This window comes from Urocampus carinirostris, chromosome 3, assembly GCF_059441175.1.
Source record: "Urocampus carinirostris isolate Australia breed hairy pipefish chromosome 3, RoL_Ucar_1.0, whole genome shotgun sequence".
Lineage (NCBI taxonomy): Eukaryota > Metazoa > Chordata > Actinopteri > Syngnathiformes > Syngnathidae > Urocampus > Urocampus carinirostris.
The window spans coordinates 9,148,971-9,175,597 of NC_142351.1; the positions used below are offsets into that span (position 1 = coordinate 9,148,971).

The 26,627-nt window shown below is 38.7% G+C and overlaps 1 protein-coding gene across 1 annotated transcript in view; it reads right to left on the reverse strand.

Moving 5' to 3' along the window:
- Positions 1-1,621: 1,621 nt before the first annotated feature.
- Positions 1,622-26,627, reverse strand: part of LOC148368595 (dihydropyridine-sensitive L-type skeletal muscle calcium channel subunit alpha-1-like) — an 82,802-nt gene continuing 57,796 nt past the window's right edge. Inside the window, exons 23-46 of the mRNA XM_088330569.1 lie at positions 25,056-25,108; positions 24,846-24,992; positions 24,360-24,561; positions 24,130-24,288; positions 23,951-24,061; positions 23,792-23,875; positions 20,055-20,108; positions 19,771-19,815; positions 18,251-18,277; positions 18,053-18,178; positions 17,926-17,991; positions 17,777-17,868; positions 15,529-15,688; positions 15,338-15,465; positions 15,167-15,263; positions 13,424-13,526; positions 13,258-13,359; positions 11,282-11,415; positions 11,045-11,170; positions 7,818-7,981; positions 7,665-7,729; positions 6,423-6,469; positions 6,312-6,350; positions 1,622-2,028 (exon numbers count right to left, since the gene is read on the reverse strand). Coding sequence (XP_088186695.1) covers positions 1,825-2,028; positions 6,312-6,350; positions 6,423-6,469; positions 7,665-7,729; positions 7,818-7,981; positions 11,045-11,170; positions 11,282-11,415; positions 13,258-13,359; positions 13,424-13,526; positions 15,167-15,263; positions 15,338-15,465; positions 15,529-15,688; positions 17,777-17,868; positions 17,926-17,991; positions 18,053-18,178; positions 18,251-18,277; positions 19,771-19,815; positions 20,055-20,108; positions 23,792-23,875; positions 23,951-24,061; positions 24,130-24,288; positions 24,360-24,561; positions 24,846-24,992; positions 25,056-25,108 — 2,535 coding nt within the window. The 3' untranslated portion in view covers positions 1,622-1,824. The remainder of the gene's footprint in view (positions 2,029-6,311; positions 6,351-6,422; positions 6,470-7,664; positions 7,730-7,817; positions 7,982-11,044; positions 11,171-11,281; positions 11,416-13,257; positions 13,360-13,423; positions 13,527-15,166; positions 15,264-15,337; positions 15,466-15,528; positions 15,689-17,776; positions 17,869-17,925; positions 17,992-18,052; positions 18,179-18,250; positions 18,278-19,770; positions 19,816-20,054; positions 20,109-23,791; positions 23,876-23,950; positions 24,062-24,129; positions 24,289-24,359; positions 24,562-24,845; positions 24,993-25,055; positions 25,109-26,627) is intronic.

The window sequence follows — 26,627 nt, forward strand, 5'->3', positions numbered from 1 at the left end:
AACGTTTGGAGGCAGACTCCCTATTGGTGTGTGAGTGTGTGTGTGAATGGGTAAGTGTGAAGCACATTGTAAAGTGCTTTGGGAGGTCATCAATGACTTGAAAAGCTCTATTTAAATGCAGACAATTTACCATTTAGCATCTTGATTATCCTCAAAACGTTTGGAGGCAGACTCCTTATTGGTGTGTGTGTGTGTGTGTGTGTGTGTGTGTGTGTGTGTGTGTGTGTGTGTGTGTGTGTGTGTGTGTGTGTGTGTGAGAATGGGTGAGTGTGAAGCACATTGTAAAGCGCTTTGGGAGGTCATCAATGACTTGACAAGCTCTATATAAATGCAGACGATTTAGCATCTTGATTATCCTCAAAACGTTTGGAGGCAGACTCCCTATTGGTGTGTGAGTGTGTGTGTGAATGGGTGAGTGTGAAGCACATTGTAAAGCGCTTTGGGAGGTCTTCAGTGACTCGAAAAGCGCTATAGAAATGAAACTGTGGTCAGCCATTTTCACTCTCTTGTGATCAATCGGCCCAGGGAATACAAGAAATAGAATAAAAGTCCTCGACGAGTTTGCTCTCTTCAGCTTGTTTTATTACGGATTGGTGTCAAACTCATTTGAACTCGGGGGCCACACCATAGAACAGAGGTTCTGTCGGGGGCCGGACGAGTAGATTCAAGAGAAAGAAAAAGAGAGATAAAGAAATAAGAGAAAGAGGGAGGGAAAAGGAGAGAGGGCGGGACAAAGAAAGAGAGAGAGGGAGAGAGCGTGAGAAACAAAAGATAAAAAGTCGTGAGAGAGGGGGGAAAAGAAAGGGAGCGGAAGAAAGAAATCCAAAGAGAAATAGAAAGACGGAAGGAGAGAAAAGAGAAAAGAAAGCGCGAAGGGTAGGAAGAGAGAAAAGGAAAAAAGGAAGTTAGAGCAAAATAAGTTAAAAAGACACAGAGACAGAGACAAAGAGCAACAAAGGAAGAGAAAAAGAGACACAGAGAGTGAAAGAGACAGAGAGTGGGAGAAAAGGGGTGGAAGAGAGAGGGAGAGAGAGAGAGAAACAAAAGATAAAAGTCGTGAGAGAGGGGGAAAAGAAAGGGAGAGGAAGAAAGAAATCCAAAGAGAAATAGAAAGAAGGAGAGAAAAGAGAAAAGAAAGCGTGAAGAGTATGAAGAGAGAAAGAGAAAAGAGAGAAAAGGAAAAAGGGAAGTTAGAGCAAAAGTGGTTAAAAGACACAGAGAGAGAAAGAGACAAAGATCAACAAAGGAGGAGAAAAAGAGAGACCGAAGAGAGTGAAAGAGACAGATAGTGGGAGGAAATGGGTGGAAAAGAAAGAGAGAGAGAGAGAGTGAAAGAGACAGAGAGTGGGAGAAAAGGGGAGAGAGAGAGATTGAAAGAGACAGAGAGTGGGAGAAAAGGGATGAGAGAGAGAAAAAGAGACAGAGAGTGGGAGAAAAGAGGTGAGAGAGAGAGAAAGAGACAGAGAGTGGGAGATAGGGGAGAGCGAGAGAGATTGAAAGAGATAGAGAGTGGGAGAAAAGGGGTGAGAGAAAGAGACAGAGAAACACAAGTAGAGTGTCTTTGTTCGAGGCACCTGGCTTTGGCGACATCAAGTTGACATATTTCAACCTGCAGCTCGTTTTTCTCTTGCGCTTCTTTGAGTGTTGTCTCGCGGGCCTGATCTGGTATGTATTGGTATATTTTTTTGTATTTCAGTAAAATATAATATAAAATAAAAATAATTGATGCAAGTATTTTTGTAGTATTTTATGGATTATTTTTAGTATTTCCATAATAGTATTTTGTCATATTTCTACGCCAACATTACTCTGCCGTCCGGGTCCCTAAACCATGGAGTCGGGGTCGGCGGCGAGGCCCCGCCTCTTCCTCCTGACGGCCGGGTCGGGCCGCTCCGTGATTGGCTGCGGCGCTTCCTCAGGAGGCGGGGCCGGCAGGCGCCGGCGTTTTTTCTTGAGGATGGCGCGGGCGGCGCCCTCTAGGTCTTCAATGGTGGTGGGCGGGGCCTCGTCCGACTGCTCGTTCTTGGCCTGCGATTGGTTGGAAAAATATTTACGAAAAAATAAAACGATTGGAAAAAAAGATTTGGAGTAAATGCAAATGCTTCAAAGATCGTTCATGAACAAAAACATTTTTGAAAGATACATTTTTTTGCGGATCTTTCCTTAAATCCCCAATGTTTAGTATTTGGCCACTAGAGGGCACTGTATTGTCTCATGCCAACAAAAACCCCTGCCGAATGAGCTCAGCGTAGCAGCAAGATGCCAGACAAATATGGCGAAAAATTTAGGGATTTTTTTATTCACTAAAAAAAAAATATTTTGAAAAATCCGAGGGTTTGGTCTTTCATTAAGAAAACACTGTCTCTTTAACTACAACTTGAACGACAACATTTTGTAAAAATAAAAGCAATTTCCGGATCTTTAATTCTCCAAAACAGTTTGAAAAAAATGAATGGGTTTTATTAACAAAAAATGTTATGAAAAAGACAATTATTTTGAAAAATCGGATCTTTTTTAAGAAAATATTAAACCAAAGAAATTGGGAAACTAATGTGTTTTAGGTATCCTTAATAACAAAAATGTCAAGAAAAAAGACAATTATTTTGAAAACAAATATTTTTTATGGATCATTCATTTAGAAAAATTTGAACAAAAACATTTTGAGAAAATAAAAGCATTTTAGGCCCTTTTTTATTCACAAAAACAAAATTATTTTGAAAAATCAATTATTTTTCACGGGTCTTACATTTAGAAAAATGCAAACAAAAACATTTTGAGAAAATAAAAGCATTTTAGGCCCTTTTTTATTCACAAAAACAAAATTATTTTGAAAAATCAATTATTTTTCACGGGTCTTACATTTAGAAAAATGCGAACAAAAACATTTTGAGAAAATAAAAGCACTTTAGGACCTTTTTTATTCACAAAAACAAAAATATTTTGAAAAATCAATTATTTTTCACCGGTCTTACATTTAGAAAAATGCGAACAAAAACATTTTGAGAAAATGAAAGCATTTTAGGCATTTTTCATTCGCAAAAAAAAATATTTTGAGAAAATCTAATATTTTTTTATGGACCTTTTGCTAACAAAATATAAAAATAAAAATTTGGGAAAATAAGTGTGTTTTAGGTATCTTTTTATCAAAAATAAAAGTATTTTATACAGATGTTTCATTTAGAAAATGGAATTAAAACATTTTGAAAAAATAAATCAGTTTTAAGTATTCTTTATTGACAAAAACATTTTCATTCACAAAAACAATGATTTGAAAAAAAAAAATCAAAATTCTTTTGCTTATCTTTTATTTAGAAAAAAATTAGAGGGCACTGTCTTGTCTCACGCCAACAAAAACCCGTGCCGAATGAGCACAGCGTAGCAGCAAGATGCCAGACAAATATGGCGACTTCCAGGTAGTGATACAACTTTCTCAAACTATGATTTATTTATTTTATTATAAAGTACAATGGGGTTTTTCTTTCCTGAATTAACGTTTTTTGTACCACCAGGAGGCGCTTAACATTGTGGAAAAAATAAAAGCAATTTAGGGATTTTTTTATTCACAAAAAAAAAAAATATTTTGAAAAATCCAAGTGTTTGGTCTTTCATTCTCTTGAACGACAACATTTTGTAAAAATAAAAGCAATTTCTGGATCTTTGATTCACAAAAACGGTTTGAAAAATAAATGGGTTTTATTAACAAATATGTTATGAAAAAGACGATTATTTTGAAAAATCTGATCTTTTTTTAAGAAAATATTAAACCAAAGAAATTGGGGAAAATAAATGTGTTTTGGGTATCCTTAATAAAAAAATGTTTAGAAAAAGACAATTATTTCGAAAACAAATATTTTTTATGGATCTTTTAAGTATTCTTTATTAACAAAAACATTTTCATTCACAAAAACAATGGTTTAAAAAAAATCAAAACATTTTTTGCTGATCTTTCATTTAGAAAAATTTGAACAAAAGCATTTTGAAAAAATAAAAGCATTTTAGGCCCTTTATTCACAAAAACAAAATTATTTTGAAAAATAGATCTTTTGTTAAGAAAATATTAAACTAAAAATGTTGAAATTATGGTGTTAGGTATCTTTTATTACCAAAAGAATTTTTAAAAAATAAAAGTATTTTTCACAGATCTTTCGTTTAGAAGAATTTGAACAAAACATTTTGAGAAAATAAAAGCATTTTAGGCCTTTTTTAATTCGCAAAAACATTATTATTTTGAAAAATCTCATATTTTTTATGGATCTTTTGTTAAGAAAATATTAAACTAAAAACATTTTGGGAAAATAAATGTGTTTTAGGTATCTTTTATCAACAATTTTTTTAAATAAAAGTATTTTTTACAGATCTTTCATTTACAATAATTTGGTCTAAAAGTTTTTGTAAAAATAAATCTGTTTTAAGTATTCTTTATTAACAAAAACATTTTCATTCACAAAAACAATGGTTTAAAAAAATCAAAACATTTTTTGCTGATCTTTCATTTAGAAAAATTTGAACGAAAACATTTTGAGAAAATAATAGCATTTTAGGCCTTTTTTAAATTTGCAAAAACAAAATTATTTCGAAAAATCTTAATATTTTGTATGGATCTTTCATTAAGAAAATATTAAACAAAAAATATGTAAAAGTAAATGTGATTTAAGTATCCTTTATTAACAAAAAAATTAACAAAAATAAAAGAATTTTCATTTCAAAAAATTTGAACTAAAACATTTTGAGAAAATAAAAGCATTTTATGCCCTTTATTATTCACAAAAACAAAATTATTTTGAAAAATCAAATATTTTTCACAGATCTTACATTTAGAAAAATTTGAACACAAACATTTTGAGAAAATAATAGCATTTTAGGCCTTTTTTTAATTTGCAAAAACAAAATTATTTTGAAAAATCTTAATATTTTGTATGGATCTTTCGTTAAGAAAATATTCAACAAAAACAGTTTGGAAAAATAATGTGTTTTAGGTATCCTTTATTAACATAAAATAACAAAAATAAAGGTATTTTTTTTACAGATTTTTCATTTAAAAAAATTTGGACTGAAACATTTATAAAAATCTATTCTTTATCAACAAAAACATTTTCATTCACAGAAACAAAAAATATTTTTTGCTGATTTTTCATCAAGAAAAATTTGAACCAAAACATTTTGAAAAAATAAATGCCTTTTAGGGAAATAATTTCGGGAAAACAAGTGTTTTTTCACAGATCTAACAAAAAAAACAAAAACATTTTGGGGATCTTTAATTCGAGAAAACAATTAGGAAAAATAAATGTGTTTTAAGTATTCTTTATTAACAAAAACATTGAAAAAAATGTGCATTTTTTGGGGTATTCTTTATTAGCAAAATTGTTAACAAACACAAGACTTTTGCTGATCCTTCATTAAGAAAAATTTGAATCAAAACATTGTGAAAAAATAAAAGCAATTTAGGGATTTTTCATTCACAAAAAAATATATATATTGAAAAATCCAAGTGTTTGGTCTTTCCTTAAGAAAAACACATACAAAAATCATAATAAGAAAAAGTTTTTTTAAATGGATCTTTTATTAAGAAAATATGAAACCCCCCAAAAATCAGGAAAAATAAATGTATTTTATGTATCTTTAATAACAAAAATGTTAAGAAAAAGAAAATTATCTTGAAAAATCAAATCTTTTTTTATGGCTCTTTCATTTAGAAAAAAATTGTACAAAAACATTTTGAGAAAATAAAAGCATTTTAAGCATTTTTCATTCGCAAAAACAAAATTATTTTGAAAAATCCAATATTTTTTATGGATCTTTTGTTAAGGAAATATAAAACAAAAAAAAAATTGTTAAAAATAAATGTGTTTTAGGTATCCTTTATTAACAAAGAATTTAACAAAAATAAAATTATTTTGAAAAATCTGTGTTTTTTCTACAGATTTAGGCAAAAACATTTTGAAAAAAATCAAAGAAATTTAGGGATTTTTTATCCTCAAAATCAAAATTATTTTTGAAAAATCAACACGTTAACAGATTAAGAAAAATTAAAACCGAAACATTTTGAAACAAATAAAAGCAATTTAGGGATTTTTTTATTCACAAAATCAAAATTATTTTTCAGATCTATCATTTAGAAAGAAAGCAAAAACTTTTTGAAAAAATAAAAGCAATTCGGGGATTTTTCATTCGCAATAACCAAATGATTTTGAAAAAAATCAGTGTTTTTTTCAGGTCCATCATTTAGAAAGATTTAAGCAAAAACATTTTGAGAAAAAAAAAGTGTTTTTAGGGTTTTGTCATTCTAAAAAAAAGTGTTTTGAGGATCTTACTTGTTGTTGGGCAGAATTGGGTCTTGCTTCGTAGGGGAACTGCGAAGAGAATGGAGATTTTTTTTTCAATTTCTTCTTTTTTTTTGATTATCTTTTGTTAAAAAACGTGACCTGCGTTTTATCGGTCCTCACTGTGAAGTCCCAAGATTGGAGCTGCTCTGAAATTGAAAAGGAATCCAACCCAAATTCACATTCATAGCATGAAATAGCATGAAACAAATATGGATACCTTTTAGGGTTGTTGTTTTTTTTTTCTAGTGTAGTTTTTTTTCCCGCTTGATATTTTTGTTTTTAAGTAAGATTTTTCAGGTACTATTTTAGTTTTTCAGTGAATCTTTTTTCCCTTGATATTTTTTTTTTATTGAATTTTTTTCACTTGCTATTTTTTCTCCGTTTGACTTTTTGATGTTTTTTCTCTTTTATTTTAGCAAAAAAAATATCATTTGCCTTTTTTTTAGTTTTTTTTTAAATTGTATATTTTTGTTTTTTCCTCTTTTTTCAATTTCCAATTGTTTTTTTTCATTAATATTTTATTTTTTACCAGTGAACTTTTTTTTTCACTTGCTATTTTTTCCTATTATTTTTTTTTGTTTTTTTCCAGTTGTTTTTTTTTCTATTGGTTTTTTTAGGTAGATTTTTTTATTATTCAGTGATGTTTTTTTCCATTATATTTTGGGGATTTTTATTATATTTTTTCGGTTGATATTTATGTGTTTCAAGTGCAAATTTTCACTTGATTTTTCGTATTTTTTCCACAAGTATTTGATTGTTCATTTTTTCAGTCGACATTTTTGTACTTTTTCAGATCATCTCATTATTTGTTTTCATTTGATTATTTTTTTTAATTCTGTGAAATTTTTTTGGGGGGTGGAGGAAAAATATTTTGGAGGATTTTTAGTAGTTTTATCAGTTGATATTTTTGTTTTTGCAGTGCTTTGTTTTCAGTTGATATTTAATTTTTTTCCCCAAGTATTTGTTTTTATTTTTTTTCAGTTATTATTTTTGTATTTTTCCAGTTTTTTTTTTTTTTATTATTGAAATATTTTTAGGTAGACTTTTTATTTTTATTCTGTACATTTCTTTTTTCTATATGTATATATACATATTTGTAGATTTAATAAAATGCTTACAATTCGTTTTTGAAGTGAGTTTTTTTTTCATTTTATTATTATTTTTTTATTTTTACTTAATATATATTTTTTTTTCAGTGGATTTAGTTTTTTTCCATAAATATTTGAATTCTTCAGTGGTCCTTTTAGTGTTTTTTTTTCAACCAGTTTACATTTGGTAAAAACCGAATCTGTTAGTGGTCAATGAGATCAGCAAGTATTTTTTTTTAGAGGCGGGGCTTACCTGACTCCGCCTCCTCGTGTGGTTGGTCGGACTCGGCCGGGCTTCCTTCCCTTTGCATGGCCAACCTGCAAGGCATCGAACACGTTTTCAGACTCGACTCGGTCTAGGTCGTGGTGGTTTGGGGGTGCGGGGCCGAAAAGGGGCGGGGCTTACTCGGCAAAGGCGTTGGGCGGCGGCAGAAAGTCGACGGCGGCGGGAGACTCTGGTTGGTTGTCGGAGAATTTAAGGGGCCTCTGATTGGTCATGTGAGGGGGCGGGGCATTGGCGTCCTCCACTGTGAAAGGCTCCGCCCGATTTCCAAACAGTCCGTGCGTTCGCTAAAATAAAGTCATTGGAATTTTCACATTATGGAGATTTTCATGAATCAAAATTTGAAAGGTTGGCAAATATATTTACTCGTTCCTTTTTGGCCTGGTCCTGGTGTAGAAAGAGTTAGAGGGTTATCAGATATTTACTCATTTACTAGTATTACTAAGAGCTTAATTGGGTTTGTCTTTGTACTGTCCCTTGACATGGCCTTCTCATATTTACTACTATTGTGAGTGTCATTCTTTTTGACTTCTTCTTGGTGTCGAAAGAAATGCAGGGCCACATAGAGTCATCATATTTTAATAGTATTTAATAGCATTTTTATGGGCTTCATTCTTCGTAGTCTCTCCTTGGTGTCACAAGACCCTGATGTCAAAAGACATGTGACACCAGGAAGAGGCCAAAAAAAATGATTTCCATAGTTTTATTAGTAAATGAGTATAATATATGATAGTAATGCCTCAAAAACCCCGAATTTACTAGTATTACTATGAGCTTCATTCTTTTTGGCCTGCTCCTGGTGTCACAAGACATGCAGGGTCACATATAGTTATCATATAATTGCTCATTTAATAGTATTTGTATGGGCTTCATTCTTTGTTGTCTCTTCATGTTGTCACAAGACCCTGATGTCAAAAGACATGTGACACCAGGAAAAGGCCAAAAGGAAGGAGTTACATAGTTTTACTAGTAAATGAGTATAATATAAGATAATATTGCCTCACAAACCCCGAATTTACAAGTATTACTATGAGCTTCATTCTTTTTGGCTTGCTCCTGGTGTCACAAGACATGCAGGGTCACATATAGTTATCATATAATTACTCATTTAATAGTATTTGTATGGGCTTCATTCTTTGTTGTCTCTTCATGTTGTCAGAAGACCCTGATGTCAAAAGACATGTGACGCCAGGAAAAGGCCAAAATGAAGGAGTTACATAGTTTTACTAGTAAATGAGTATAATATAAGATAGTATTGCCTCACAAACCCCGAATTTACAAGTATTACTATGAGCTTCATTCTTTTTGGCTTGCTCCTGGTGTCACAAGACATGCAGGGTCACATATAGTTATCATATAATTACTCATTTAATAGTATTTGTATGGGCTTCATTCTTTGTTGTCTCTTCATGTTGTCACAAGACCCTGATGTCAAAAGACATGTGACACCAGGAAAAGGCCAAAAAGAAGGAGTTACATAGTTTTACTAGTAAATGAGTATAATATATGATAATAATGCCTCACAAACCCCGAATTTACAAGTATTACTATGAGCTTCATTCTTTTTGGCTTGCTCCTGGTGTCACAAGACATACAGGGTCACATATAGTCATTATATAATTACTCATTTAATAGTATTTGTATGGGCTTCATTCTTTGTTGTCTCTTCTTGGTGTCACAAGACCCTGATGTCAAAAGACATGTGACACCAGGAAGAGGCCAAAAAGAAGGAGTTCCATAGTTTTACGAGTAAATGAGTATAGTATATGATAATAATGCCTCATAGACCCTGAATTTACTAGTATTACTATGAGCTTCATTGATTTTGTCAAGTCAAGTCATTTTTTGGCCTGCTCCTAGTGTCACAAAACATGCAGGGGTCACATATAGCTATCATGTATTTACTCATTTAGTATTACTATGAGCTCCATTCTTTTTTGTCTCTTCTTGGTGTCACAAGAACCTATTTTACAAGACATGTGACACCAGGAAGAGGCCAAAAAGAAGGAGTTACACAGTTTTATTAGTGAATGAGTAAATACATGATAACTATGCGTCATTGACCCCGCATTTACTAGTTTTAAAATGAGGTTGATTCTTTCTGGCCTGCTTTTGGTATAACAAGACATACAGTTGACATATTTTTACTCGTATTATTATGAGTTTCATTCTTTTTTACTTCTTCTTGATGTCAAAAGAAATGCAGGGCCACATAGAGTCATCATATAATTACTCATTTAATAGTATATTTATGGACTTCATTCTTTGTTTTCTCTTCATGGTGTCAGAAGACCCTGATGTCAAAAGACACGTGACACCAGGAAGAGGCCAAAAAGAATGAGTTCCATAGTTTTATTAGTAAATGAGTATATAATATAACAAGCAGGTTCACCTATAGTTATCATATAGTTGCTCGTTTAATAGTATTTTTATGGGCTTCATTCTTTGTTGCCTCTTCATGTTGTCACAAGACCCTGATGTCAAAAGACACGTGACACCAGGAAGAGGCCAAAAAGAATGAGTTACATAGTTTTACGAGTAAACGAGTACAATTTATGATAATAATGCCTCATGGACCCCGAATTTACTAGTCTTACTATGAGCTTCATTCTTTTTGGCCTGCTCCTGGTGTCACAAAACATGCAGGAGTGACATATATTTACTCATTTAGTATTACTGTGAGCTCCATTATTTTTGGCCCCTTCCTGGTATCACAAAACCTGCAGGGTATGTGATCCATCTTGCAAATTCCCAATTAAGGCTCGAACCATTGTTGTGGATTAACTGTAAGTCAGCAGCCTTCGAGCTGGCGGGAGTCAGGAGATAAGTCACAAGATGTTGACTGAGTAAGTCAGGGCTGGAAAAACATCATGAGATATTTTTCAGCACAGTATAAAGCCAAACATTTCTTGGACAAACTTAGAACGTGGCTTGAATGAATGTTGCTGAACGGATGCAATAAAGGACGTTCCCTTTTTGCCATATCTCCGTCTCTGCGTATATTTTGGGGCGACGCCCAATGACGTCCTTTCCAAAACCACATGTTAATGTGCTCCAAAGTTTCTCAATGAAAATCCAGAAGAGCAGCAAATCAGAGAGTGTGAGTGTGTGATGCAGCTCCTCCTACGATTGTCATTTGTTTTTGGTGTTCTGGATTGAACAAGGCCCACACTCTTTTACATTTAATGCATTTTTACAAAGTCTTTTCCGTCTTTTGTGGGATTTTTCTCCCCTCAGTAAAACTTTATGGCTCGGTATACAATTTTTTTAAAACATTCAACGTAATTTTAGCTGAAGTTTGACATTTCCGCCCATGGTTTCCTGCCAAACATGTCCAAATGATATCACACCTGGTAGATGTGCTCCTCTCCAGCCTCCTCCATGGCTCTTTCCAGTTCCTCTTCGTTCTGAAGGTCTCCGGAAATGGCCCTGTGCATTTCTGCTGCCACTTCGTCCTCGATACACCTGAGACCCGCCTGCAGCAGAAATACAATTACACTAACCTTCTTATAGCGACATTGTGTATCATTTCTTCTTCCAAGGGGGGAGAGGAGGTGATTTAACGGGACCACGAAAACATTTCTGACCTGTATCTCAGGACCGGAGGCGTTCTTCTTCGAGGGCCGGTATCCGTAGTACTCCTCCTGGCGCTTGAGGAACTTTCGGAAATGATCCTGGAGCAGGAAGGTGGCGTAGAATTTTCCCACGGTCACCTCGTCGTCTGGAAACAGAGACGGGGTTTATTTTCCCAACGGTATCGGACGAGGATCGGTACTGGATCGGTTAGGTTTTCACATTTCTTAAACTAAAATCTGACTCCGAAGACACTTCACGTGTCTTGTCCAAACCCTTACAGTTGGAGCATGCCCAAAAGTCGGAGAAGTTATTGAGTATAGTCCACATATTCATTTTTTAGCCGAATCAAAGAGTCAAACACGTCAGATCTTTCTTCCTCGCCCATTCTTATGAAACATAGCGATGAAATGTTCACGCCCCACGACCAAGCCTCTGGCTGATTGGTCCACGCCGTCGTCGATGAAAATTTCCAATCGTCATTTTAAGCTTGGGAGAAGGGTGATAGGCAGTGTTCCCTCTAAATTGCACGTGTGCGCAATTGCGCACTGCTCGCATATTCTCAGCGCACAAGAAAATCTAGCCAGCGCACAAAAATCAGGGCTCAAAATTACTAATTAGGAAGCGACTTAAGTCAAAGTTACAGTGCATGTAGGTAAAAATACACGGGTTCCCCTGACGTTGTGTCCTAAATGCGGTATTTTGAAGTCGAGTCAAAGTAGAACGAAGTTGAGTAAAGTTAGTAGAGTTTGTCGAGAACCGGCTTCTTTGGCTCGGCTCACTTCGGGTCTTAAACGGCTCTTTAGGTTGTTTTTGCTTCTTTAATCCCAACATGACCAAATATTATGTAAAATTATGCACAACATGACTTAAAGGAAGTGCATGAAGGTAAAAATACACGGGTTCCCCTGACGTTGTGTCCTAAATGCGGTATTTTGAAGTCGAGTCGAAGTGGAACGAAGTTGAGTGAAGTTAGTAGAGTTTGTCGAGAACCGGCTTCTTCGGCTCGGCTCACTAAAAGGAACCGGCTCTTTCGGGTCCTAAACGGCTCTTTGGGTTGTTTTTGCTTCTTTAATCCCAACATGGCCAAATATTATGTAAAAATATGCACAACATGACTTAAAGGAAGGGGGGAATAGAACAAAAAAGAAAAAAATACCAAAATGAAAAAGTAGAGAAAAGCTGAGAAAAAAAGAGAAACAAAAGGAAGAGAAAAAAGAAGGAAAAATTTAGAAAAAAGCCAGAAAAAAAGAAAAGAAAGAAACAAATGAAAAAATCAATTAGAGAACGAAAAGAAAAAGTAACAGCTCGGAAAAAATAAACACAATGAGATGTTTTTTAAAGGAATTTTTAAAAAAGTAGAAAAAAAACACAGAAAAACGAACAAAAGTGTGTTGCATTCAAATAATTTCCCATTATATCAAGTGAATCTTGTTGCCAGCATTGTACTTCCACTTAAAAATGTGATTAAGTACAGTTCTGTATCTTACAACCGACTCAATAAGCCCCCAAAAATTTTAATATTATGCGACAAAATATATCAGAAAATAAAAAGAAATGGATATCTTGTGAAAGAAAGAAACGACGTCTGTAGGCCATACAACCTTTGCAATAGTACATGAGTCAATTCATTCAAAAGTGAAAAATAATTTTGCATTGCCGGAAACTCAGCAAAATGTAACGTGATGTCAAGTTTTGGACATGTTTGATAATGACTTAGTTGCCACACTTGGGATTGCTGTTGCTCACTGTTGTTTCAAGTGTGGCTCACCGACGATCAGACCCGTAAAGAAAATTACAGGGAACATTGGTGATAGGTCATCGCCCTCCGGACAGAATGGGGCACGACACACACATTCTCACCCCATTCCAAAGCACGGGTGTTTTTACGACATCCTTCTTTCAAGGCTGAGGTCAAACTCAGGACAAGTACCCCGAGTATAAGTAGAACAAAACAGAGTATGAAATAGTATATAACTTCAGTATGCACCTCCGATGGGAGGGATGACTTGGTCCAGAAGCTTCATACTGGTCCGCTTCCAGATGGCTTTGATGATAGCTCGGAGCTCCTCATTGGCCTGCTCGAAGTCACCTGATGGGAAGGGAAGGAGGAATGGGTTTAGCCGGCCGAGAGAAGAACCATCGGTGTTCCCCACCTTCTGTCTTGATTTTAAGCGCCGTCCGAACCAACGAGAAGAGGGTTGCGTTGAAGGTGACCGTCCCGTCGCTGTTGAGGGGCATGTTCATGCCCACCAAGCGCTGCCCGCAAATGAACAAGCTTTAGGATCTTGCACCATACATCCTCATGCTATGAGGCTCTTTAACTCCACCCGGGGGAGTAAAAGCCCATATTAAACCCCACCCCCACATTTGCATATTACCCTATTTTTATTACAGTGTGTATTTTCCGTAGCACTACTGCTGGAAGTGTGAATTTCTCTACGGGGATGAATAAAGTATCTATCTATCTATCTATCTATCTATCTATCTATCTATCTATGGTATCTATCAATCCATCTATCTACGGTATAGATGGTATCTATCGATCTATCTATCTATCTATGGGATCCCTCTATGGTATCTATGGTATCTATCTATCTATGGTATCTATGATATCTATCTATGGTATCTATCTATCTATCTATCTATCTATGGTATCTATCTTTCCATCTATCTACGGTATATATGGTATTTATCAATCTATCTATCTATCTATGGGATCCCTCTATGGTATCTATGGTATCTCTCTATGGTATCTATGGTATCTATGGTATCTATCTATCTATCTATCTATCTATGGTATCTATCTTTCCATCTATCTACGGTATATATGGTATTTATCAATCTATCTATCTATCTATGGGATCCCTCTATGGTATCTATGGTATCTCTCTATGGTATCTATGGTATCTATCTATCTATCTATCTATCTATCTATCTATCTATCGATGGGATCTATCTATGGCATCTATTGTATCTATCTATCTATGGGATCTATCTATGGTATCTATCTGCGGTATTTGTATATTGTATTCTTTTTGCTTTATTATTGTATTGTTCTCAGCTCAGGGTTTTTTGTTTTTGTGGATCTTCTTTTAGTGGATTTTTCTTTTGTGTTCCTTTCACTTGATTTTTTTGTTGATTTTTTTAACTTAATTTTTTATTATTGTGTACTTTTTTCACTGTATTATTTTTGTTTTTAGTGGATTTTTTTTCCAGTTCAGTTTTTTTTTTTGCTGGATTTTTTGTTGATTTTTTTTTCTTGATATTTATTCTTTTTCAGTGATTTTTTTTGTTGTTGACTGTAAAGGATTTCATACATTTGACTGTAAAGGATTTTATACGATTGAATACAAATGAAATGTATTGAGTTTCATGCAATAGATATTCACTGACTGGGCTTTAGTTCAATGACAGGGCAGGCTGTTCGAAATGCATAATATTTTGTCTAGGAAATTAAGATAACAAGACTCGTGGATTTGCTGACGCAGAACGACAGGCGCTGTTGTGGGAGAGCCAGACCTCAAGGCGTGCAAACAACTGCTTGGCACGCCCATGGGAGGAGCTGAGCCGCCATCTTGCGGGGGAGACGTGGGCCAATAAGAGAAAGCTAAAGGACTTCAGAACAGGGTTTTTCTCACAGACTCCAACGTCACTTCAGCCGTCTTCGATGGAGTAGGAAAAATAAAAATCCACCCCCGTGTGAAAGGCCTTCCTGGTAATTTTACCTCTCAAGAAACGAGCGTGCATAATTGTTCGAGGAATGTAGGTTGTGTTTTGTTAATAGACTCAGATAACTCATTCGAACAATTTGGTAAACGGTACGTTTTGATAGTTAAATTCCAACAACTGTCTATTGACTATTCTGGTTCTAGCAATGCTAACAGTCCATAGCGTACCTTGCAGGCGGCCCGATGAGGGCAGAACTTGCCAAAACCGAGCGGAGGTTGGATGCGTCGGAGCAGCGTCACCACGTCTAGATGTTTGATGCGCCCTCTAGCCGATCACAAACCAAAACTGGCACCGCGTACCCCTTAAGAAGTAGAAATCTCCATGACTATGTAACTCACGTGGCCTCTGGGTCATATTCGGCCCAAATCTTCTTGAACTCGTCCAGGTGGTGCGGACCCAGCAGCGACCAATCGCGCGTCAGGTAGTCAAAGTTATCCATGATGACGGCCACGAACAAGTTGAGGATCTGTGAAAAGCCCCGGCTGTTATGCTCTAACGTCGTGAACCAAAAGAGAAAGAAAATGCTGACCAGGAAGGCGCAGAGGCAGTAGAAACTCAGGAAGTAGAAGACGGCAAAGTTGGAGCCGCAGGTGAACTCCTCGCCGGGCTGGAAGTCCGACTTTGGGTCGCACTTTTGCCCGTACATGGACGCCATCATTACCTCCTCCCAGCCTTCTCCGGTGGCACATCTGCAATGGCGGAACGGAGAAACTGTTCAAAGAAACTCCCCCAGAGGGCGCCCACCAATGGTGGTGACATGAAATTGAGCAGACCTGCGGCCAACCTCCCCAAACCTGCCTTATTAACCACAGCCCTTCATTACGTAACAGATTACCCAACCAGAAAAGGACCAAACGGGATACATCCCCACCCCTCTTAAAATTATCGAGGCGAAGGTCCCTCAGCCGCTATTGGTCCCTGTTCCAGTGGCGAGAAAGATCCATGGTAGCTTCTGGTCCTTGTTCTGGTGGTTGGAAGGTACTTTGGCTGCTTATGGTCCCTGTGCTAGGTTCAAGAAGGTCCCCCCGTTGCTTCTGGTCCCATGTTCCAGAATGGAATGAGCCTCTGCGAGCCACGGGCCCTGTTTTGGCAGCAAGGAGAAGGTCCCTCGCCGGATTATGATCCCTATTCTGGTCGGCGAACGACTTTCCTATTCCTTTTTATGGCAGCGAGAAGGTCTAAGAGCTGCTTCTGGTCCTCTGTTCCAGCAAGGAATGAGCCTCTACAAGCCACGGTCCCTGTTTTGGCAGCAAAGAGAAGGTCCCTCGCCGGATTATGATCCCTATTCTGGTCGGCGAACGACTCTCCTATTCCCTTTTTGGCAGCGAGAAGGTCTCAGAGATGCTTCTGGTCCCCTGATCAGGTGGTGAAGGACCTTTAGCAAGCAACGTGTCCTGTTCTGGCGGCATGTAGAAAGTCCCTCTGTTGCTCCTGTTTCAATGACGAGCCGGTCTTTCTGCTACTTCTGGTCCGTGTTCTGGTGGTGAGAAGCTCCTTCTGTTTGTTCTGGTCCTTTTTCTGGCAGCGAGAAGGTCCTTTGGCTTCTTCTGGTCCCTGTTCCTGCAACGAGAAGGTCTTTCAGCTCCACAGAGTCCCTGTTCTTGCAGCGAAAACGTCTTTTGGACACTACTGGTCACTGTTCTGGCGGAGAGAAGGTTCTTCAGCTGCTTCTTGTCCCTTTTCTGGTAGCCAAAAAGGTCTCACTGCCAACTCTGGTCACTGTTCCGGCAGCGAGAAGGTTTCTCGGTTGATTCTGGTCCCTGTTCTGACCTGGAGAAGGTCTAACGGCTTCTTCTGGTCCCTGTTCTGGCAGCGAAAAAGTTTCATGGTTGCTTCTGGTCCTTGTTCTGGTGGTTAGAAGGTACTTTGGCTGCTTATGGTCCCTGTCCTAGCACCAAGAAGGTCCCACCGTTGCTTCTGGTCCCATGTTCCAGCAAGGAATGAGTCTCTGCGAGCCACGGTCCCTGTTTTGGCAGCAAAGAGAAGGTCCCTCGCTGGATTATGATCCATGTTCCCGTCGGCAAACCTCTCTCCAATTCCCTTTTATGACAGCGAGAAGGTCTCAGAGATGCTTCTGGTCCCCTGATCAGGTGGCGAAGGACCCTTAGCAAGCAACGTGTCCTGTTCTGGCGGCATGTAGAATGTACCTCTGTTCCTCCTTTCCCTGTTTCAATGACGAGCAAGTCTTTCTGCTGCTTCTGGTCTGTGTTCTGGTGGTGAGAAGCTCCTTCTGTTTGTTCTGGTCCCTTTTCTGGGAGCAAGAAGGTCCTTTGGCTTCTTCTGGTCCCTGTTCCTGCAGCGAGAAAGTCTTTCGGCTCCACAGAGTCCCTGTTCTTGCAGCGAAATCGTCCTTTGGATGCTACTGGTCACTGTTCTGGCGGAGAGAAGGTTCTTTGGTTGCAACTGGTTCGTGTTCCAGCAACCGCTTGTGGTCTTTTTTCTGACTGCAAGAAGATCTTTCAGCTGCTTCTAGTCCCTTTTCTGGTAGCCAAAAAGGTCTCACTGCCACCTCTGGTCACTGTTCCGGCAGCAAGAAGATTCCTCGGTTGCTCCTGGTCCCTGTTCTGGGATAGAGAAGGTCTCACGGCTTCTTCTGGTCCCTGTTCTGGCGGCAAGGATGAGCTCCTTTTGTTGATTCTATTCCCTCTTCTGGTGGTGAAGAACAGGTCCCTTTGCCACATTTGTTACCTGTTCCATTCTCTCTTTTGAGCACCTTTGTTCCCGTTTCCCTGGACTTTGGTCTATCCACAAAACACAACAAGAAGAGAAAAACTTACCGGAACAACATGAGGACGGCCTGTGGGAAGGTCTGGAAGTTGTTGTTGCGGTTGATTTCGGTGCCGTCCACCAGAGCAATTTTCCCAAAGATCTGGAAAGGTTTTCTTTTAGAATTTAACTGAATCTGACGTTGTCACAGAGATGGTACCTGCATCCCAATGACGGCATAGATGAAGAAGAGCATGACGATGAGGAGAGCCACGTGAGGAAGAGCCTGAGGACAGAACAGGAAGTCAGATCGGTCGCTGGACCTTCCACGAGAGGGCGCCACAAACCTGGAAAGACTTGATGAAGGTCCAGAGGAGGTTACGGATGCCTTCGGAGCGGTTGAGCAGCTTGACCAATCGCATGACACGGAAAAGTCGGAAAAAGGTGATGGACACCGAAGCGTTTTCCGAGGCCTGAAACGGAACGATTTAGAATCAGTAGAATGGATTTTGATTGAGAAGATCACAAAAACAAGGGATGCTTACGGCTATTTCTTGCATGGGGTTGGTGTCCTACAAAATGGAGGAGACCAAATGAGAAGATTCAACTGATGAAGGCAATTACTTAAATTTCACACCATAAAGTAATTCATCCTAGAATATGCTAATATTCCTGTGCGGAGTTTGTATGTTCTCCCCGTGCTTGCGTGGGTTTCCTCCGGGCACTCCGGTTTCCTCCCACGTTCCAAAAACATGCATTTCAGGTGAATTGGCCGGTCCAAATTGTCCCTGGGTGTGAATGAGCGGGCGAATTGTCTGTCCCTGTGTGCCCTGCGATTGGCTGGCAACCAGTTCAGGGTGTCCCCTGCCCACTGCCCGGAGATGGCTGGGATGGGCTCCAGCCCCCCCGCGACCCTAATGAGGATAAGCGGTACGGCTGATGAGATGAGATGAGATGAGATAAATGAATAAAACCTTTTGTAGCTAGTATTTCTAATTCATCCAATTTTTTTTTCCAAAAACGTCTTCTTAATTTCTCCTTTTGTTATTCTTTGTCTATTTTGTCCTTGTCCTTTTCTTTTGTCTTCTTTTCTATTTTCCTTTTTGTTATTCTCTTTTTCCTTTTTTTTCTTTTAATTTCCTTTTCAGCCCTTTTCTTTTTTTGTCCTCTTTTTAATTTCAAGACGGTGCAGAATTTTTTTTAAAGTATTTTTATCCGTCAAATTATTTTTGCAATACATTGCCCACAGTACCCACAAATGGAGAAGTAGATCTTGGAGTAGTTTGAGACCAAAATAGATATGGAGTGTCTGAGCAAAGTGTTTGTGATCTCTCAAAATCCTACAAGCCAAGAAATAGGAAAATGGTTCACTTCTTCTGATTGATGCACACATTTTCTTCTATTCCTTTTGTTATGTCACAAAAGTCCCTCGGCTGCTTCAGGTCTCCGGTTCTGTGGCGAAGGTCCCCAATCAACCCATGTTCCTTGTTCTGGCAGTGTAAAGAAGGTACTGTGGACAGTTCTGGTCCCCTGTTCCGGCGTTGAGAAGAAAGCCCCTTGGCGGCTATCGGTCCTTGTTATTAAGACAGACTGTCCCTAGGTTGGGTATGATCCCCTATTCCGGCGGTGAAGTTCCTCTCGCAACCCACATTCCCTGTTCTAGAAGTGAACAGAGGGTACCTCGGATGCTTCTGGTCCCCTGGCTGAAGTGACCTACTCAGTGCTGGAACAGGGACTAGAAGCAGCTCTGAGACGTTCTCACTGCCAGAACAGGGACCAGAAGCAGTTGAAGGACCTTTTAGCTGCCAGAATCAGGAACAAAAGCAGCTGAAGGACCTTCTCTTCACGACTGGAACAGGACAGGAAACGTGGGTTGGCTTCTATGAGAGTTTCTATGATAATTTGTAACTAGTTACTTTTGGAGTAACACGCGACTTTTTGGTATCAGTTCTCTGGGTGTAAATGAATTACTTTTTAAATAAAATAACTAGAATCTGTAGCTAATTACTGTTTAACAGAAATATGAGTGAGTAGAGGTAGGTGCCATGCTCCAGGAGATATTTACACAGCCTTGCAGACAGTACAATCCTCCGCTTGCAGCCAGGGCACTCTGAAAAATCAGAAGACACATAGAGTCAGATGAAATCGAATTCTCCTGGAAACCGCAGCAGCAAAAAAAGCGTGTGGAAAAGGCGTGAGCGGCACTGCCGCGTGTCAAAAGCGTGACGGCCGAGGAAAAGGCAAACGGTGGAAATCTGCAGGACGCGGTGCTTGTGCAGCAGAAAAAAAATGGTGGTGACTTTCATTGTCGCATTCCTAAGGTGGGAGAAAAACAGCAACAGCACTGACCATGTTCTGCAAACTAGTTGTGCCGGAGTCGACCTGGGCCGCGACCATACGCGTCTAGGTGCAGTATTTCATAAATATCAAAAAGTTGGATCAGCACCTGAAGTACAGCCGTGCCTCAGCTTCCCAACTGAATATGTTCCTGGTCTAAATTGAATCCGTTGTGGCCCATTTGGAAAGTCCACTTCTTTCAATGAAACATGAATCTAACCAGAGATTTAGTCCTATGAGACGGTTATATATAAAACTGTAAAGTAGGCTTAAACGTATTTGCTCAAGGCGTGTATTTCTAATCAGTTTGATGTTCCTTTTGGCCGTCTTTTAGTCTTCCTGCCTTTGTTTAAAGGTGTTGGTACTTTTCTAGGGCGGTGGTCTTTTGTCTCAACATACCAGTACTTTTCCATGTCTTGTGATTTCAATAAAACACAGAGGCAGACGGGGGGAGAGTCAGACTGAGTGTGACTGGAGAGCCGAGAGTGAGTAAGTTGTCCACCCCTCCCCTCCAGCTGCAGTTGTTTAAAAACTAAACAAGTCTTTGCCTGAATTTTCTTCTATCGTTAGCCAATTTTTATAACTCTCCCCCACGTCAGTGGTCTATTACTTAGACCCCCCCAAAAATATTAAAACTAATGATGATACCTTAATATAAGCACATTTTTGTACAATTTACATACCTTTGGAGTGACTTGTGACGGTATCTTTGTTTCCTCTATTGCAATGTATGTATTTTGGGAGATTTTTGTAAATTTATGATTCATTTTAATTAATTTAAGTTAAACCTTAAAGGGACCCTACAGTTAAAAGAAGGCTTGTCCTTGTTCCAGATGACCCCGTCACCCTTGCTTGGGCTCAAGACGTTCAACTTTTGCCTGAAGGGAGCAGTTGTGCTGTAGTTTTTTGATAGGGTCAAGAGTTTTGCTTTGCTTAATCCACTTTCCATATGGAGGCATTGAGGACTGTACCAATTGACACCCCAACCCTCTGAATTTCGCTCAATTAAAGAAGGGGTGGGAATCGGCTGAGTCAGATGGTATTCAGGGGTTGAGACCATTTCCTCATGAGTTTTAACTGAGGTCTCTTGTTGTGGGTTTTATTCCAGAAGTTAGCTAATTGAGCTGACAATATTAGTTGGTATTTTTGTAATAGATAATAACAATAATCCATTATATTTCAAAGCGCCTTTCAGGATACCCAAGGTCAATGTACACAGTTTATAAACAACCGTATTAAACAAACAGGCAATAAATATAAAAGTAAAACAAAGAACAGTTTAAAATAACGGGAGGGTGCATGTGAGGCAGTTTAATATGGATAGGCAATTGGGAAAAGATGGGTTTTTAGTCCAGATTTGAAGATGGACAGAGTGGCGGAATTCCGGACGTCAGAAGGTAACGAGTTACAGAGCTGGGGGGCAGAACAGCTGAAAGCTGTGCTCCCCATGGAGCTGAGATGGGCAGTGAGTACAGTGAGATGGATGGATGAGAAAGATCTGGGTTTCAGGATGGCGTGACAATGTGAAGAAGGTCAAAATGGCCTTGTAGGTGTATAGAAGGGTTTTGAAAGTGATTATCATCGGAAGACAGTGGAGTTGTTGAAAGACAGGGGTTATGTAATGGCGACAGGGGTTTTTGGTGATAATGCAGACACCAGAGTTCTGGACCAGTCGCAGTTTAGAGGTAAGCTGTAGAGGAAGGAATTACAATCATGAGGATGGCGGTAGTGTGGGGCAGACAGGGGAACGGTAGACAGTTGATAGAATAGAATATACCTTTATTGTCATTGTTACAACATGGGATATGCTGTGACAAGGAAATTGGACGACTCCAGTTCCACATTTACAGTGAGGATAAGAGATAAAGGAACAAAGAACTAACTGTCTTTGTTGTAAGTAGGCTTTGTTTTCCTTCGGGGGGTGATGAGGGGGGTGAGGAACAAACAGAGTTGGTGGATACAACCGGAATGTTTGATGTTTGATCTTACATTACACGTAGTCCAGTGTTTTTCCCGAATTGCTCAGTCCACATATTTTTGGGATTTGGGAGCACAGTCCATAAACATGCCCGATTAAAGTCGACGATGAAGCTCCGTTGGGGTGTGCAAGCTGCTGTTTATTGATAGCCGCGGGCAGGAGATTTAGCGCTATGCTAACGTTAGCATCCGGTGAAACGGTTAGCGGTGGAAAGTAAACAGCAAACACAAAGACCACAGTTAACTCTCCCGGTGCATAGAAGTGTCTGCACGATACTGCTAGAAACTCCATATCCATATATTGATTTAGCGCAGGTAAAGTAGGTGACCAGGTCATGTTATTTTTATGAGAGGGAAAGGACAAAACCCAGATTTCTTGACCTGAGGGGAGGGAAAAACTAAGGAAGTGTCAATGGAGAGAGAGAGAGATGTGTCAACTTTAAAGATGATGCATTTGGTGCCACTGAGTAGAATTTCAGTTTTTTTGCCGTTTCATTTGAAGAAGTTGATAGTGAACCGGGATTTTATTTCAGGTAGGCAGGAGGTAGGGAGGGTTGGTGTTGGGTTAGGCTTTGGAGGAAAGGTAAAGCAATTGGAAAGCAATGTTGCCGGTCTACTTGTGACTCCGAGAGCCAAGAAGTCTGCAGGCTTGAGAGCGTTCTCCACCAGGGCCCCGGAGCTATGGAACGCCCTGCCTCCGGAGATAAGATCTGCAACCTCAATGGAAGTTTTTAAATCAAGGCTGACACACTTCTATTCCAAAGCTTATGATTGATGCCCACCTCATATTCTGTATTGTCCTGTCTTTTTCTGACTGCCTGCCTGGCGGTGATACGAAGGAGAAGGACGATTTGAGATGAGTCAGCGGACCAGCGTTTGACCTGAAGCATGTGAACGCCTGCATGGACCAGCTGGCAGAGATGGGAAGCTGCCTGGTGGCCTTCATAGACTTTCTGGACTAGTTTACAGGCTGGGGGCGTCGCTTGCTCTCATGCACTTTCCGGACAAATTTTCAACATGTTACCTAGTGTTTACTATGTTTGTGTACTGTAATGCTAAATGTAATTCACCCTGGTCATCCTGGAAGGGGGATACTACTTGTGAGGTCCCTTCTCAAGGTTTCTCTTTTTCCTCACGCTGAGGTTTTGAGTTGTTCCTTGCCCGCATGTTGGTTTAAAATCAGGTCATTGTATCATTGTAATCCTGTGCAGTCCTTTGAGACATTTTTGTGATTAAGGGCTATATAAATAAATTTGACTTGACTTGACTATTTACGGAAGATAGAGCCTGGTGGAGGAGGTAGGTTTTAAAGAGAAAGAGCCCACAGGACAGAGCCCTGAGGCACACCCGTGGTGACTGGAGAAGGGTCAGAGGAGATGGACTTAAGTTGTATGAATTTAGTGCGGCCTGCGAGGTAGGAATGGTACCATAGGAGGGGGGTGCGGGTTATTCCAATTGAAGAGATTTAATTTTCTTCCCAAAAAGAGAGGGGTCTCATTGGAAAAAAATTGTATTTGTTTCATTCTGCTTTCTGTTGTAGTCCAGAATGATGGCTATACACCTTTTGTTTAGTTCTAGCCCTCTATTAAAACCTCTGTCAGTTTTCGCTCTAGCCTTGCATGTACATCTTCTTAACTCTTCCGGACAACCGCAACGAATTTTTCATTTTAGTCGAATTGGTCGATGTCGGAGGCGTTGGAAAGCCGAGGCACCGTTGTACAAAAAAACTAAACAAAAAGGGAAAAAGTTAGACGGTTTGTGGTGATACTCACATCCACTTCACTCAGGATGACGTCCACCACGCTGCCGATCACGATGATGAAGTCAAAGACGTTCCAGGGGTCTCCGAAGTAACCCTGTACCCGGCACATTATCAATGAAGGGACAACCCGAGTGGCCCTCCCCCCCAAAAAATTAAAAAAAAAGCTGACCTTTGCTTTAAAAGCCATAAGCTTGAGGATCATCTCCACGGTGAAGAGCACGGTGAAGATCAAGTTGAGGATGTCCGACAGCTTGGTCACGTGGTCCGATTGGTCGCAGTGCTAAAAAGGACAAAAATGGACAAACTTTGCTTCCATTTGCCGCGGGATATCATCTGAGGTGGGCTTACCTGCATCCCCAGGCACAAAGTGTTGAGCATGATGAGGAAGAACATCAGGTACTCAAAGTAGGAGGAGGTGACCACGTACCAGACCCGGTACTGGTATGGGTTCTTGGGGATGTAGCACCTCAAAGGGCGGGCCTTCAAGGCGTACTGGACACACTGGCGCTGGAGGACCAAATTGGAAAAGTCGTGTCAGGAACGGATACCTTTTAGTTTTTATCCAATGAAAAAAAAACCTGGTTTTTGTCCAGCTCGCAGTCCTTGTACTCCTGCTCTCCTTGCTCCTGGAAGGTGACGATGACGAAGCCCACGAAGATGTTCATCATAAAGAAAGCGATGAGGATGATGTAAACGATAAAGAAGATGGACACGTCCACCCTGTTGTTGAAAACCGGACCCATGTCTTCCTCTGCAGAGTCGATGGCTCGGTACAAGAGTCTGAAAAATGCCACCAGATGCGGGACAGAAGTAGTAGATAGGTCCATCGATGGATTCACTAAAGCCATGCATCTATTGATCCATTCATCTATTCCTACATCTGACTATAGATCCATTGATCCATCCATCCAACCTATTAAAGATCTATAGATCCATCCTCATTTTCTTCCATCCATCTACGTCTCCATCCATCCATAGATCCATTCATAAACCCATTCTTCTTTTCTTCTATCCATTCATGTCTCCATTCATCCATCTGTAACTGGCAGAACCTGAGGACCTACTTTGGCCATCCCTCAAAAGTGGAGACGGTGAAGAGCGCCAGCATGCCATAGAGGACATTGTCGAAGTTGAAGTCGTTGTTGATCCATTCTCTCTTGGCCAAAACTTGATCTTCCAAGGAGTTCTCCATGTGCTTGATGAACCAGCCCCTGAGATCACAAATTGGGTCAGTGGCCAATTCACATCGTTTCAGAAGGTCGGATCTGCTTTACCTGCATTCTTCTTCTGTTATCTTGGACGGGTCCGTGCAGCTGTAGAATTTACCCTGGTAGAATAAAATGTCTTTATTGTCATTGATTCTTTTCATGCATGTTGCAGCAAACATCTCATGACGAAATGGACAAAAGACGAGAAGAAGAAAAGGATTATTGGTAGAGGACCTGTTTGTCACCTCAATAACTTTGGAAGCTTCTTTAATCGATCATTTCGACTCACGAGCGTGTCTTACATCATTAGAACAGTCATTTGTTAGTTCGTTTAGAAATGATAGATAGATAGAGAGATAGATGGAGAGATAGAGAGATAGATAAATAGATGTCTAGATAGATAGATGTCTAGATGTCTAGATAGATGTCTAGATGTCTAGATAGATGTCTAGATAGATAGATAGATGTCTAGATAGATAGATAGATAGATAGATAGATAGATAGATAGATAGATAGATAGATAGATAGATGGATAGAGTTCTAGATAGATAGATGTCTAGATAGATGTCTAGATATATGTCTAGATATATGTCTAGATAGATAGATAGATGATAGATAGATGGATGTCTAAATAGATATAGATTTCTAGATGTCTAGATTTCTAGATGTCTAGATGTCTAGATAGATAGATGTCTAGATAGATGTCTAGATAGATAGATAGATAGATAGATAGATAGATAGATAGATAGATAGATAGATAGATAGATAGATAGATAGATAGATAGATAGATAGATAGATGTGTAGATAGATGGATAGAGTTCTAGATAGATAGATGTGTAGATAGATGGATAGAGTTCTAGATAGATAGATGTCTAGATAGATGTCTAGATAGATGTCTAGATAGATAGATAGATGATAGATAGATGGATGTCTAAATAGATATAGATTTCTAGATGTCTAGATGTCTAGATGTCTAGATAGATAGATGTCTAGATAGATGTCTAGATAGATAGATAGATAGATAGATAGATAGATAGATGTCTAGATAGATAGATAGATAGATAGATAGATAGATAGATAGATAGATAGATAGATAGATAGATAGATAGATAGATAGATAGAGTTTTAGATAGATATCAAGATGGATAGATAGATAGATAGATAGATAGATAGATAGATAGATAGATAGATAGATAGATAGATAGATAGATAGATAGATAGATAGATAGATAGATAGATAGATAGAGTTTTAGATAGATATCAAGATGGATAGATAGATAGATAGATAGATAGATAGATAGATAGATAGATAGATAGATAGATAGATAGATAGATAGATAGATAGATAGATATCAAGATGTCTAGCTAGATTGATGTCTAAATGTCTAGATAGATAGATAGATGTCTAGATAGATGTCTAGATAGATGTCTAGATAGATGTCTAGATAGATAGATAGATGTCTAGATAGATAGATAGATAGATAGATAGATAGATAGATAGATACATAGATAGATAGATAGATAGATAGATAGATAGATAGATAGAAAGATGTCTAGATAGATATCAAGATGTCTAGCTAGATTGATGTCTAAATGTCTAGATAGATATAGATGTCTAGATAGATAGATAGATGGAT